The following is a 13,194-nucleotide window of genomic DNA, read 5'->3' as shown; positions in this document are numbered from 1 at the left end:
TTAAAGCTGGCTGACTGGAGCAGGGCAGAGCCGAGGGCGTAAATTTGGGCTGGCAGCGTGACTCACCAAAGGCGCTGGGCGCACAAAGGAGGGCGAGGCCGCGGGTCTTATCACCGCCTCGCCATTGCTTTTCCGCTGGCCCTTTTTGCCCTCAAAATGGGCGAGCATCCTCCAAGGCCTGCCCCCGAGCAAGGCTCTGCTGAAGGCTCCAGGAGCCAAAAGCCTCGGTGGTGGGAGCGAGCAGAGGCTGTCACGGGAGGGCGATTCCTGCTGTAAATCTTCGGGGAGGAGGGGAGGAAAGGGAGGTGCACCGAAGGGGGGGACAGCGCTGCGCAGTGCCACGGCGGTGCCAGCACAAAGTGACCTTCCAGATGCCCGGCCACATTTATTTTTCCTTTGCCCTGGAGCTGCCTGTGATGAATCTGAGATCTTATTCCTCTAGGTTCGGTGTTTTCCCTCCGTATTCCTCTAGATTAGGTGTTTCCCCTCTTGTTTTCCCACTCATAGGGCCTCCAGCTAGTGCCAGCCTCCAACAGAGGCTGATGGCTTTGCTTTTGGCGACATTTATTTGCAAAACCCTTGTGGCCTTCATCTCTCCTGGAGCAGCTCTAGACACACGGCTGATGCACGGCACCCAGCTTGAGTGGCATCAGGTGGGACAGCTGGGGGAGGTTTGGCCACCAGGGTACCAGGGTTGTGTCCTTCCTCATTTTGCTCGGTATTAACCCAAATCCGAGCCCAGCCAGCTGGAGAGGAAGGTGAGACGTTGACTTCAGTCTCCCTGTGCCACCCAAAAAGGATGCTGTGGACCTGCAAACCCACCTCTGCTGACACGGGACTGGGAATTGGAGCGTGGCACAGCTAGCAGAGGGTCCCATCCACTGCCATCTCATCGCCCTGCCTTTCTCCAGAATAAAAACTGAGCGAGCAGCAAGAGCTGCTGATGGGACACCAAATGCAGAGCTTCCCACCTGCAGGGATCAGGAAAGGCCAGCATCAGCTGGGGAGGCAGATGTGCCCCGTCACTGATTTTTGGTTGGCATCGGTGCAAAATATAATATTTGGGGGCTTGCTTGTGTGGGGAGCATCACCAGATTTCTCCCGAATTAGCACCCTTAAACTGCATGTTCACCTCACCTCGCGTTGGCTTTCGGAGCTAAGGAGACTTTAATTTGATTTAACCCACTTCATTTTGGCTAAATTGAATGAGAGCTGACTTAAAGCTGAGCAAGAGTGGCCACCTGGTGGGTTGTGTGCACTTCGACTAATCCACTCTGAAATCATACCTCCTTTTAATTTTAGATTAATTTTCCTGAGTACTCACTCCTGTGCAGACAAACCATCGGGATGAATGAAAATCAGTTTCCTTCTCACTGGCTCCTGTCCTCACTCCTTCTCCAGCTGTCTGTAGTAGCCCTCCAGGACAAGCCAGGCAGGGATGATTCATCTTTTTAGGGCAAAAAGCTCAGGGAGGGACTACTGCTCCATCCCAGCGAATAAAATCCCCCCCTTTGGCCATCCTCAGGCAGTGAGCATCAGTTCTGTGACAGAGAAAGGTCAGGTCTCCGAGAGGGGAGGCTTTGATGTGGCAGCTCAGCCCTCGAGAGATCCAAGATCCTTCCTTTTGAAGTCCACGTGGGCCAGCCTTCAGCCCTGGTGGTGATGCTGGGCGTTCTCCCGGGGGAGTCAAATTGGCATGGCCAACCTAGGAGCCTTACCCAGGCTCTCAGCCCTTCCTGAGATTCCTCTCCAAATTGAGACAAATTTAGGCTTTTTATCTATTTACTTTTTTTAAAAGACAGGCTTTTTAGCACAGACAATAGGCTGCAAGGGCATCTTGAAGACTGGCAACCCAAAAATTACACAAGAAGGACCCGCAAATGGTCTCTGTACAATAAAGTCATGCGGTTTTAGGGCATTCTCGTGATTTTCAGTGTCATTTTGATTCATGGCCACTGCTTAGGGCCGGAGGTAGCTGGGCTTTATGGAGCAGCTGCTGCTGCCCATTACTCAGTGCAAACCTTGAGTTTCTTCCAAAGTCCCTGGGTGACTTCTGCAGCGACAGAGGGCGAAATGTACCCGGCGTTGTGTCCTTCGGCGGCAGGTTGCAGGAGGAGAGCTCTCGGTTGCACGAGGGAGATTGATGCTCGCCTGATCCGGCAGGACGTCGTGCCGCCACAAATCTTGCCTCAAAGAAACAAGGACATCGTGGGATAACCCCACACTCGTGGCACGAAGGAGAAGGGCAGGAACGCGGCTCTGCTTGAGCTGGGAGGCTCTGGTCAGGCTGGGACACGCAGATTTTTTGGCTGCTGCTCCCAGCGTTTCCGCTCCAGCAGCTCCGCTACCGTTTCCTGAGCGATGTGGGGCGTTTCTGCCCGGGCTGCAGAGAGCCCCCACTCCGTTCCACAGCCTGGGAAGGTGCTGGGATGGAGCCGGGCCCCTTCCAAACCCCCCCCCCCAGTGGAAAGAGGATGTTTCCAGGCTCGGTGATAAAAACGCCTGAGCTGAGTGGATAGAGATGTGCCTGTCTGTGTGTCTGTTTGCCTCCTTGACAACCTCGTGTGAAGGATTTGGGAGCCTTCGTTTTCCACACTGGTTTTCCTGTCTCTTTTTTCATTGTTTTTTCCTCTTTCCCTTCACTTAGATAGCTACAGACTGTCCGTGGGAAGAGGAGTGGAGACTCCAAAATCGGATGTCCCACATTTATTCACAAGAGAGGCAGACCGGGGCTGGCCATGCAGATGGCACTGCCTAGGACAGACATTTTGGGGCCGTTTGGGTGAAAGATGCCATGTTTTGGGTGAAAGATTGCCACGTTTGGGTGGAAGATGGCAATTTTTTGGCAGCAACCAGTCCTCAAGAGGAAATTCAGGAGAGGTCCAAGCATGGCATGAAGGACAATTGGATGAGAGTGGTTTTGAGAAGTGGAGGGCTGAGATACTTCTGGTCCCTCAAATCCACTGGCTATTTGTTAATTAGTGCAGCAAATGAACCCATTTCTGCCTCCCCAAATGCAGCATTTGGAGGGGCCAAGGGAGTGAGGAGAAAGGTCAGGGAAGAGGAGTGTGTCCAACAGGGAGACGTGCCTTGGGATGATGATTTTTAATATTTGTCATGCTTCCAAATGAAACAGCAGACGAGCTGAGCTGGCTGAAATACTTGCAGAAAGAGCTGATGAGGAATTTGTTAATGAAGCGTGTTTCTCATCAGAAAGTGCCAGTTCATCAGAACTTGGGTTTCAGGGACGTGTGTCTCAGTCCTGGCAAAGAAGGTGCCTCAGGACACGGGTGGGTTTCTTGGTCAAAACCAAGGAGATTTGAAGACCATCATTTGAATAAAATCAGTGAGGTGGGTCTAAAAGGAGGGATGGAGCAGCCAAAGCTCACACGAGGCTTGGTTCACATCCTGCTCCCTGAGCTGCTGGGTTGCTTCCACCAGGTACAAAAAATTTCACCTGGTCTGGATTAAAGTAGACAAGCTTTTGGCTACCGCAGGGACATGAGTGGCTGCAAAAACCCTGCAGCTTGATAGGAGCCCCCAGGATGATGCTAAGGTGCTGTGGGGACCTGCTCCAAATCCCAGCTGAAGGGTGGTGGTGCAGCCACCAGCAGGAAGCCCTGCACAGCCTTCTCCATGTGGACGGGTATGATAAGAGCAAAAAAAAACCTTCAGGGCTTGAAGCACAACCACGTTTTCCCACTGTGTGCAGCCAGTAAGGGCTTATTGGGTAGAGGTTGTGGCTGTAGGTTCGTTACATTTGACAGCAGAGAGGATGCTGGTTGGTTTTGCTGCCTTGATTTCGCTGTCACTCATGTGCAAGAGCTGAGCAGCACCAAATAGCACCAATAAAGCCTCATCACAGCAGCATCAAGGAGGTTCCCCACAGAAAGCAAGCCCTAAAGTGGCTCTAAATCAAAGCCCAGCCGTGCTCATTTCCTTCCTGAGCAATGCAGTAGCACGAATTAGCTCCAGCCATCAGGTCTCATCTTTAATATTTTACAGTGCAATTCTGTCAAGGGCATTCTGCAGCACTTTTTCTTCTGGCAGGGTTTTGGGCAGGATCGAAATCCCCGCATTGGGTAATTGGGCTGATGGGTTAGAGCCTGCTCTGGTGGACCTTTCCCCATCTTCTCACCTGGGACGCCAAATTGGCCTGGGTGAAGGCATTTCATAATGCTGGCGGTGAGACTGGCAGCAAAGCAGCCAGGAAATGCCAGTTTGGAAATGTATTTGGGGAAGTGGAGGATGCCTCTTTGCCAAGGGGAAGGGTGGTGAGAAGACTATCGGAGTCCTCAGGCCGAATTTCCCTTGCTGAAATCCCAGCAGGGAGCTGGGGAGGACGATGCTGTCGGATCCCACCTCGCCCTGAGCAAAGGACAGAGCACCTTCACCAGCACAGTTTCGATCTCAGCGAGGTGACCGCTTGCTCTTGTAGCCCAGCTTAATTCCAGCATAAATAACTCCGCTCTGTGATATTCTGCCAATCTGCTTGACCTCACGGTTCTAAAAGGAGGTGACAAATTTCCTGTCCTCTGCAGCAACTGTGCGCTGTTCCTGCCCAGACAGGGCTGCGTTTCAGGGATAAATCCCTCCTTTTGACCAGGAGCATCCTTGCTGGCACTGGTACACCCCGTCCCCTGGCCAACACCACCCCTGCAGCTTCAGCCCCCGCTTTCCCTTTGGCAAACTCAACCCAATGCCCCTGTTGAATCAGGAAAAGCTGCAAAAAGGGGAGGCAAATAGGAACTTCCTAGGGCCTGGCTCATATCCCCTCCCCTTCCCCGGGTTGCTGGGTCTCCGTAGCTTTCTCATCCCGCCTTGGGAGGAGCAGGAGCCGACCGGCGCGAGGCTTTGAGCTGGGCTCAGCCCCGCCGGCCTGGGGTGTGTCGCCCACCATTTCCTAAGTTATTCTTTTGGGCTTCCTTTTCTCACTATTAATAGATTTTTCAGCCAATCTGAGCTGTTTCAACAAGGTGGTCAGGGCAGGGGGGGGCGGGGGGCGGAGGGGAGGCATTTCTGAAATAGGAAGCGGGAAGCTCTCGGGCAGGGAATTAATTTAACAAGAGGGGCTGCGAGGGGAGGCGGTGGTGTTGGATGGACAGGACATGTCCTTTCGCTTTGCATTTTGCACCGCCGTGATTCTTTTTTGGTTTGTGCTCGAAGCTGTGACCTTTCTGAGCAAGCTGCTTCCCTCCAAGCATCCTCCCCAGCTTGCAGAACACCGCGCATCCGCTGCACCGTGGTCAGGACATCTGCATCTCTTCATGGCATGGTTGCTGGTGACCCATCGACTTGTCGTGCAATGAGAACCATCGGCACAAATCACCACGTCATTCCCTTTATATCCTGGGTGCATTTTCACATCCTAACCGAGCCCTTCAACACCAACTCCATCCAAGGCTTTGGCACCTCCAGCCTCCCAAACCTTGCTCCTTTGGGAACAAACAAGCCCTCACGGCTAACCATAAGGGAAAGTTCTCATCCCTCTGGGGTTGTCCCCATCACGGAGACACCGTATCACCAGCATAGCCGTGGGATACACACACGAGGAAATGAAATCATGTTTTTGCAGCGTGCTCATTTCCTCCAGGCCATTTGGCCACTGTGCACGCGGATGCATGCGGGGAAGGCTCGAGCTTTGCTCCTGCAGAGAGGTATCAGGCAGATTGCTATTGCCCAGCACAGAAATGAAAGGTTTTGGGTTGTTTTTATCAGTGCTACCTGCAAGAGGAGAGTGTACACTGAGTACACTGTAGCCCATGGTGTCAAAATACAGCGATAGCTGCAGTGCTATGCTCGTTTTCCTTAAAATGAAGAAGTGATGTTGGTCCAAAAAGTGAAACTAAATAATCAGCCCTGCCCTGCCAAAATGCAGCCAGGAGGGTCAAGGACAGGTAGGGTTTTTTTCTGCCTTCTCAAAAACAAGGGTGAGGGAACCTGGCTGAAATTCAAGTGAACTTTCAGGCTTTGGGGAAGGACCTCATGCTGGTAAGGAGCGTGATAGCCTACAGGACTTCTTCTCCATCCTCTTTCTCTCTCTTAGCGTGCATTAAATCCTTTTATCTCTGGAGCTCACGGCATGAAAGGGCCTTTCTTTTCCCGCAGAAGGACATACTGTATCTTTTGTGAGTAATCTTCATGCTAAAGGGGCACCGAATATAATCCTGTCCTGTCTGTCCTTTGTTGCTGTCAGCCCGTGCTTGCAGGGGTTTTCTCTCTTCTGTTTCAACCAGATCCTATTCATTTCTTCTTTGGAGGACACTCATCAGGCCCCACTGGCCACCAGCCCAGGCAAACGGGGGCTCATTACCAGTTATTACCCCTGGGTCCAACAGGGAGATTTGGAAAGGGCATCTGGGCAAGAGGGAGGGGACAACAGATATAGCACACGTGGTAGTAAAGCAGTCACCCCTGGACCTGCAGTGCTCTCACTGTTTGTTTTGTATTTCTTTCTGCTTTGGGATTAAGTATTTGGTAAGCTTCCGAAAAAGAAGAGCCTGCAGTATGAATAAGCCATGCCTTCTGCTGGCGGTAGACCTGTAAGACACCAAAAGTGTGATTTGTTTTTCCTCAGTCTAAATAAAATACATTTTATGCCAATGCTGCCATGAGGCAGAGACCCTGGGCGAACAGCTAATACTAATCCCGGAGCAATAAAACCACAAAAAAAAGCTGTGCAGCCCTGAGACCACGGCAGCATCTGGCACCTTGTGCAAGAGCAGTGAGAAAAGAGTTAAATTTTATGCAGCTGCAGAGCAAAGGTAAATTTCACTGTCAGGTGGGTGCCTAAAAATCTGTGGGACAGATCTGGGGATAGGTATAGGTGCCAGTCCTCCATGGAAAGAGGGTCTCACCCAGCTGTAGCCATGGAAAGTATGGTGGCAGCTCAGCTGAGCTAGGGTGGAGGATAGGAAAAGAGCATCACCTTCAGGTCAAGTTTGGGATGGGAGATCTCGTACAAAGGACTTCCCAGTGGTCCCATCCAGTCTGTACCAGCAAGCGTGGGTCTGTAGGAAGGGAGCAGTGTGATGAAGTGCTTTCTGACTTGCCCTTTGCATTGCCACTTGCCAAAGGGATGCAGGTCTCCATGAAAGGAAAGAAATTTCCACCGCTGTGTCACTCAGCATCTTCGAACATCGAGTGATAAGACACAAGGAAATGGCCTCAAGTTGTGCCAGGGGAGGTTTAGGTTGGATATTAGGAAAAAATTCTTCACTGGAAGGGTTGTGCAGCATTGGAACAGGCTGCCCAGGGAAGTGGCTGAGTCACCATCCCTGGAGGTCATCAAAACACGTGTAGATGTGGTGCTTAGGGACATGGCTTATAGTGGACTTGGCAGTGCTAGATTAACGGTTGGACTGGATGATGTTAGAGGTCTTTTCCAAAATAAATGATTCTATGATTCCGTGATTCTAATCTTTTAACATCTCTTGACCTTAACAGGAGAGGGACACTGAGGCTGAATGGAGAGATACAAACAGATGAAGTCTGTTTAAGCTTTGTGGACATCAGCTCAAGTCTTGGTTCTTCTCCCAGTGCTTTCTCAGGATGTATCTTCCTGTGTGAACGAAGGACCGTGGGGGCAAGCTTGAAGGATCACACAGTTTTTCTCTGTCAGCAGAAAGATGCCTTGCTTTAGGCTTTTTCCCCCATTTTCTGCTGAAAGTGGTAAAAGCACAGCTGCAGCTCCCTGGGTTGGGACAGAGAAGTGATGGGACAGCTTCACATGGTTCATGGGGTCCCAGCTGGCCACCAAGACTGTGCCGGAGCCAAGGCATGGACCTGCCCCTTTCTCTTTTGGACAGAGTTGAATTGAATTGCCCTTTCTACTTTTTCTTCAACACGTTTGCTTCCTGCCTCTCTGGGACAGGGACAGGTTAAGAAAAGGAAGTGACAGCAGTGGGAGATTTCCTCCACCTTCCTTCCAACCCTTTCTTTATTGACATCTCTTCAATACTCTTTCTACCACTAGGGTGTGGGCAGTTTTCCCCTTGACATCAGAGCCCCTGTCTGGCTTTTACATCCCTATTTATGGGGTAGATACATTTTGTTGCTAACTGGATGCCATCTCTCTAGCTTGCTGCAGCTGTCACCGAGAATTCAAGCCAGGAAAGTTAAGCTAAGAAGGTAGCTGGAATAAAACTCCCTCCTGTCTTTTGCACCTAGGTCTCCTCTTCTGGGTGCCCACATCTTACACCTGCGTTTTGCTTTCTCTCCTTTTCTTCTCCTGCAGCCAGTGGTCAGTCCAATAATACCTATGATTTCTAGGTATCATAATATTATAAATTATAATTATAAATTATAATTATAATTAAATTATAAATGATCTTTTCCTGGATGTGTAGGGCAGGTGTTTCCTTGCAGGCCCCTAAAATAATTCATCCTGTTTTGGTTTGCTAAGCTCACATCTCAGTGGTGTTTGCAGAATGGCTGCTCCTGGTGGCTGATGGGGAAACAGGAATAGGAGTGGCATTGTCTGCACATCTTTTCTCCTGCCGTTTCCCTGCTCAGATGAGCCCAAACCTGCCACAGCTCCTCAGCCCAGATCCCATTCCCCAGGTGCTGTCTGTGCCTCCAGCCTCCAGGCCTTGACTTGGCAGGGTTGATCCAGGCTAGATTTCCCCAGTGGTACAAATCTCAGAAACTTGAGCTTCCATCAGATCTTTGAAGCACAACCAGTGCTAATAAACAGGCTCTGCAAAAGAAAAAAAACATAATTGCCAGTAAGCTAGCATAGAGGAATTAACATCTCAAGAGCAGTGCCTGGAAATTGCTAAAAATCCATCCTGGGAAGTTTCACTCCTATTTTGGGCAGTTGGAAATGATATACAAGGGGGGGCACGGGGCAAAAAAATAGCCCTGTTTTGAGCTGTCATCAAATGTAAGAAACATAGCCCCCCAAAATCGGGTTGGTTTCCTGACTCCGTGCAGGTGCACTGGTGCAGGGCAGTCTGCAGTTTCTGGAGGGTGAAAAATTAGCTGAAATTTTTCCTGGGGTGAATTTGAGCAAGTGCCCAGAGCTGGGAGTTACTGTGTGCAATGGGGAAGGTTATCTCTGCGGCGACTGATAGAGCTTCTGCTGTGATTACAAACAGAAAAAAAAAGGACCCAAATTTTGCATCCAGTCTCGTGGTGTGTATAGCATGTTTGAGTGTTGCAGCATGTTGCTGCTATTGGGGAGCTCTTTTGCCATGTAACCTGTCCTTTGGCAGAGCCCCTCACTCCAAAAAAGATTAATAATTTGAGAATTTAAATTATTCTTCAGAAATCAACTGCAGATCTCATTCTGTGTGATAAACAAGCAATGGGTGATGCTCTTTGCATTGAGACCGAGCTTCATTCCCACTGAGGTAACACCAGCTCTCACGGCTTTCCCCAAAAAGAACCAAGCCACGACACGAGTAGCATTTCTATATCATGCTTTGGGACATACAAATGCGGGATAGAGACCGCAGGAAAACACATGGGAATTTTAGGGTTCAGGCTGTGCTTTTGTCATGGTATTCAGGATTTGCATGGAACATGTAGACGGAGCCCTTCCTTTCCTGGTTTGCTTTTCCCTTTTCTACCTAAATGAAGCATTTTATTTTTTTTATTTTTTTTTTAACATTTTCATATGAAACTGAACACTAACTTTTGACTTTTTTTATGAACTTCTTGGGCTTTTTGGAACAGCAAAAATAAGCTTAACAAGCAAATGATTGTAATTTGGTGATAAAATTTGCAATGGACAACTGAATCGAACAGCCTTGAAATTAAAATGATGTGGCTCCACGTAAATGTTTTTTTGCATTTAATTGCAAGCTCAGTCCAGTGTTGACCCATTCTTTTGGAGCAAATAGAATAAATATTCTTTCCATAGTTCACCTAGCTGGGGATTTCTGCCTGTACGAAGTTTGGCTCTGTGAGTAGATGCGTGTGCCTATTTTGTGTTGCTTTTCATAGTAACCATCTGAGTTTAGGAGAAAAATAATTTGAAATGTGAACAATGAAAGAAGCAAACGCTAAGCTTGCAAAAATAATAAAACTTCCAAAGTGGTTGGAAGGGTTCACCTCATTTATCTGCAGCTCCTCGCCACTACAGAGACCTCTGAGACCCTTGGGGTCAGCCAAACAGCACCTGTTGTGTCCCTTAGCTGCTCTCCTAGAATCATTAAGGTTGGAAAAGCCCTCCAAGATCATCTGGCCCAACCATCCCCCTACCACCAATGTCACCCACTAAACCATGTCCCTAAGCACCACGTCCAACCTTTCCTTAAAGGAAAGGTTTTTCCTTAAAAACGTCTCCTAGAAGGGCTGGATATTTTCTGTTGTTGGGTGTTTTTTTGTTCAGGAACGACCTGTGTGAGAGGTGATGCATCTTGCCTGAAGGCAGACCTGACTTCTGGGTGCCAGCAGGTCGTGCCCTCCTGCTCTGCTGGCCAAATCGATGCCATAACGCAGCACCCTGTGAGAGTTCAGAGAGCGTGAGACAAGCCCCGAGTGGATGACTCATGGTTTCTGTTCAGCGTTTTTTTCTCTGCAAATACCTGTTTTGGGTGGAAACCGAAGGAAGTTCCCCTAGCCCAAAGTTTATCTTGGCTTTTCTGCTTTTCCCTAGATGTCAGCTCTGACGATGTTACTGAGATGACCACAGTGAACTCAGGAGGAGATAAGCCGATGACCACCTCCACAACCACCAGCAACGTTCAAGAGGACACCACGACCAAGCCGAGCACCCAATCTACCGGCCCCGGGCTGTTGCCACCCACAGCTTCAGGGGCAGCCTCCACAAGCAAAACGGACACAACACCCTCTACCACTACGATGTCACCCAACACTCCTACAAAGCCCACCACTACAAGCCATCTGATGAGCACATCCACCACCCGGCAACCAGCAGCCCCAACTGCAGCCAAAACGACCACAGACAAGCAGGGTGGCTCTACACCAACCACCACCGCATCGTCCAGTACTCTTCAGGTCCACCCTTTGACCAGCTCCAAGACCACCCCTGTGGCATCCACCAGCACCACCCAGCAGAACACCAACACTGCAGCCACCTCGGGAGCCAAGCCCACAGAAAACCCTGTTCTCACCCAGCCAACCAACCCCCCAGCCACCTCGACGGGCTCAGTGGCTACTGTCACGACAACTCCGTGCAGCGTGGGTAACGTGAGCTGCCCCTCGGGCCCGTTGACCAGCACTGTTGGGAGCACTGCAGACCCACAAGCCAACCTTCCACCCAGCACCAAGAACCACAATGTCTCTTCTCCTCCATCCGTCACCAACCAGTCTGACTCTTCTCCTGCTTCTCCAGTCCACGGGCCGGCCTCTTCTACCCCTTCTGCTGTACCCGTGTCCTCTGCCTCTGGTAAAACATCTCCGTCTTCACCAACTGGCACCACAAGCAAGGTCCAAGATGTTGCCACCACAACGACTCCTCGTGCAGGTAACAGAAGACTAGAAGCTTGATTTCTTGGGGAAGGAAGCCCTTATGTGGTCTTTTCCTTTGTCTATCCTATACACCTCCTGTCACAGTGGGGTGCCATCGCCTCGTCTCATTTCAGGACTTTCCAGCATAGTTTTTTCCATGACACCTAGACATTTGGGTCCCTGTTGTTAGTGAGGTCGAGTCACTGTAATTCAAGGCACGGATCATCTGAAAGTGCCTACATCTGTTTTCAGCCAAGCATCACTGACTGCAGTGCCTCGATCTTCAGCAACTGCAAAAGGGAGGCAGCAGCAATGAGTTCAGAGGCAGGGCATTGACAAAACAGATTGATGGCACCCCAAATGCTGAACGAAGAGGGTCCCTAACAGGGCTAACAGCTTAGTGAAGGCTGTCTGGGCAGGCACAGAAAATAAGCTTTAGATGATGACTAAGGAGATTTTGTGGCTCAACTCCGAGTCTACAGCCCCAAAAGATTCTAAGCAGTTAGGTAGGATGGCTGCAGGGTTTTGTCTGCTGACTTCTGCCTGAGTAGCATTAGCAGTGCCCACGTGGTGTTTTGGACCTTGCTGAACACCACTGATATGCTTGCTCTAGACCTCTGGAGCTTTGTTAAGTCATGTTAGTTCACTGCTGAGGCACAGCTCCACCTCCCCTGTGGCATTTTGTTGAAACCTTTCATTATCCTCCTCTGGGGAATATCTAGTCAACCCCGTTTCCCGTTATCTGCAATGCAGAAGCCACTCAAAAACCCATCTCCTTTCCTCTCAGCCTCCCAGCTCCTTGCTGCCAGCATCACGAAACGGGCCAAGGTCTTACTGCAACACCAGCTGCACTGGCTTTCTCCAAGCCGTGTTTCAAACTAGCAGTTAAGGATAGGTGACATGAGTCTTGAATTGTCAAGAAGGAAGAAGGTTCCATGAACCTTCATAAAGGATTCTGGATAAAGCATAAAGGTTTCTTTCCCCTCATGCTTCACAGGACTATTCTCCAGTAAAGGATGGACTAGGAAATGATTTTGATTCAAATTTGGCTTGAAACAGTGAACATGAAGGGGTTAAGAAATCTTTGCATTCAATAAAGAGGTGAGAGAATGAAACAGAAATATTTTTTTTTGAAATTAATTCTCCCCTGGAGTCTCCACAAGGTGTCCAAAAGAAAATATCCCTCATCTTTGCTAGGAAAGAGGCAGGAATCCGAAAAGGAAACAGGCTGTAAACAGGATGCAGTTTTCTACTTCTCTTTGTCACCATTTAAGGATCAATTAGGAACCAGGGGATGCAAATTCTTGAAAGGCTCTGTGGAGGCAGGAGGCTGCTGTGTTCCTTGCATTACTCCCTTTGCACAAGAAACAGTGGTCAGGGGGTGGCATGCTGACCTCCATTAACTGGAGACCCAGGGTAGCCAGCTCGATCTACCTCTGTTGTAGACTTCTAGATGTTGTAGAAGAAAGAAGCCCAGATAAGGTGAAATGAGGGCCATCCCATTTGCCCAGCAATACCTCTTTTTAAAGTGATTTCCCAGCTATCAATACACAGCCATCGAAGAGTCTGATGGCTTTCAGCAGCAGAAAATATCATCAACAATGCGATTTTTGTTTTAAAACAGGAGCAACCCAAAGCTTTTCCATGAATTGCTAGGAGTAGTGAGGAGCTTCAAGGCAGGGCAAGAGTTGGAAACTCATTTTCAGCCTCTCACAAATGGAGCTATGTCAGCTGTATCCTCTCTGCTGTATATCAGTGTCTGTCTTCTTGTTTTTT

The 13,194-nt window shown here is 49.5% G+C and overlaps 1 protein-coding gene across 1 annotated transcript in view; it reads left to right on the top strand.

Moving 5' to 3' along the window:
* PODXL (podocalyxin like) overlaps positions 1-13,194 on the top strand; it is a 42,775-nt gene that overhangs the window by 17,321 nt on the left and 12,260 nt on the right. Inside the window, exon 2 of the mRNA XM_068670104.1 lies at positions 10,604-11,434. Within this exon, the coding sequence (XP_068526205.1) occupies positions 10,604-11,434 (831 nt within the window). The remainder of the gene's footprint in view (positions 1-10,603; positions 11,435-13,194) is intronic.

The sequence above is a fragment of the Anas acuta genome, chromosome 1 (genome assembly GCF_963932015.1).
Source record: "Anas acuta chromosome 1, bAnaAcu1.1, whole genome shotgun sequence".
Taxonomy (NCBI): Eukaryota; Metazoa; Chordata; class Aves; order Anseriformes; family Anatidae; genus Anas; species Anas acuta.
This window is presented reverse-complemented; position numbering and strand designations above follow the sequence as displayed.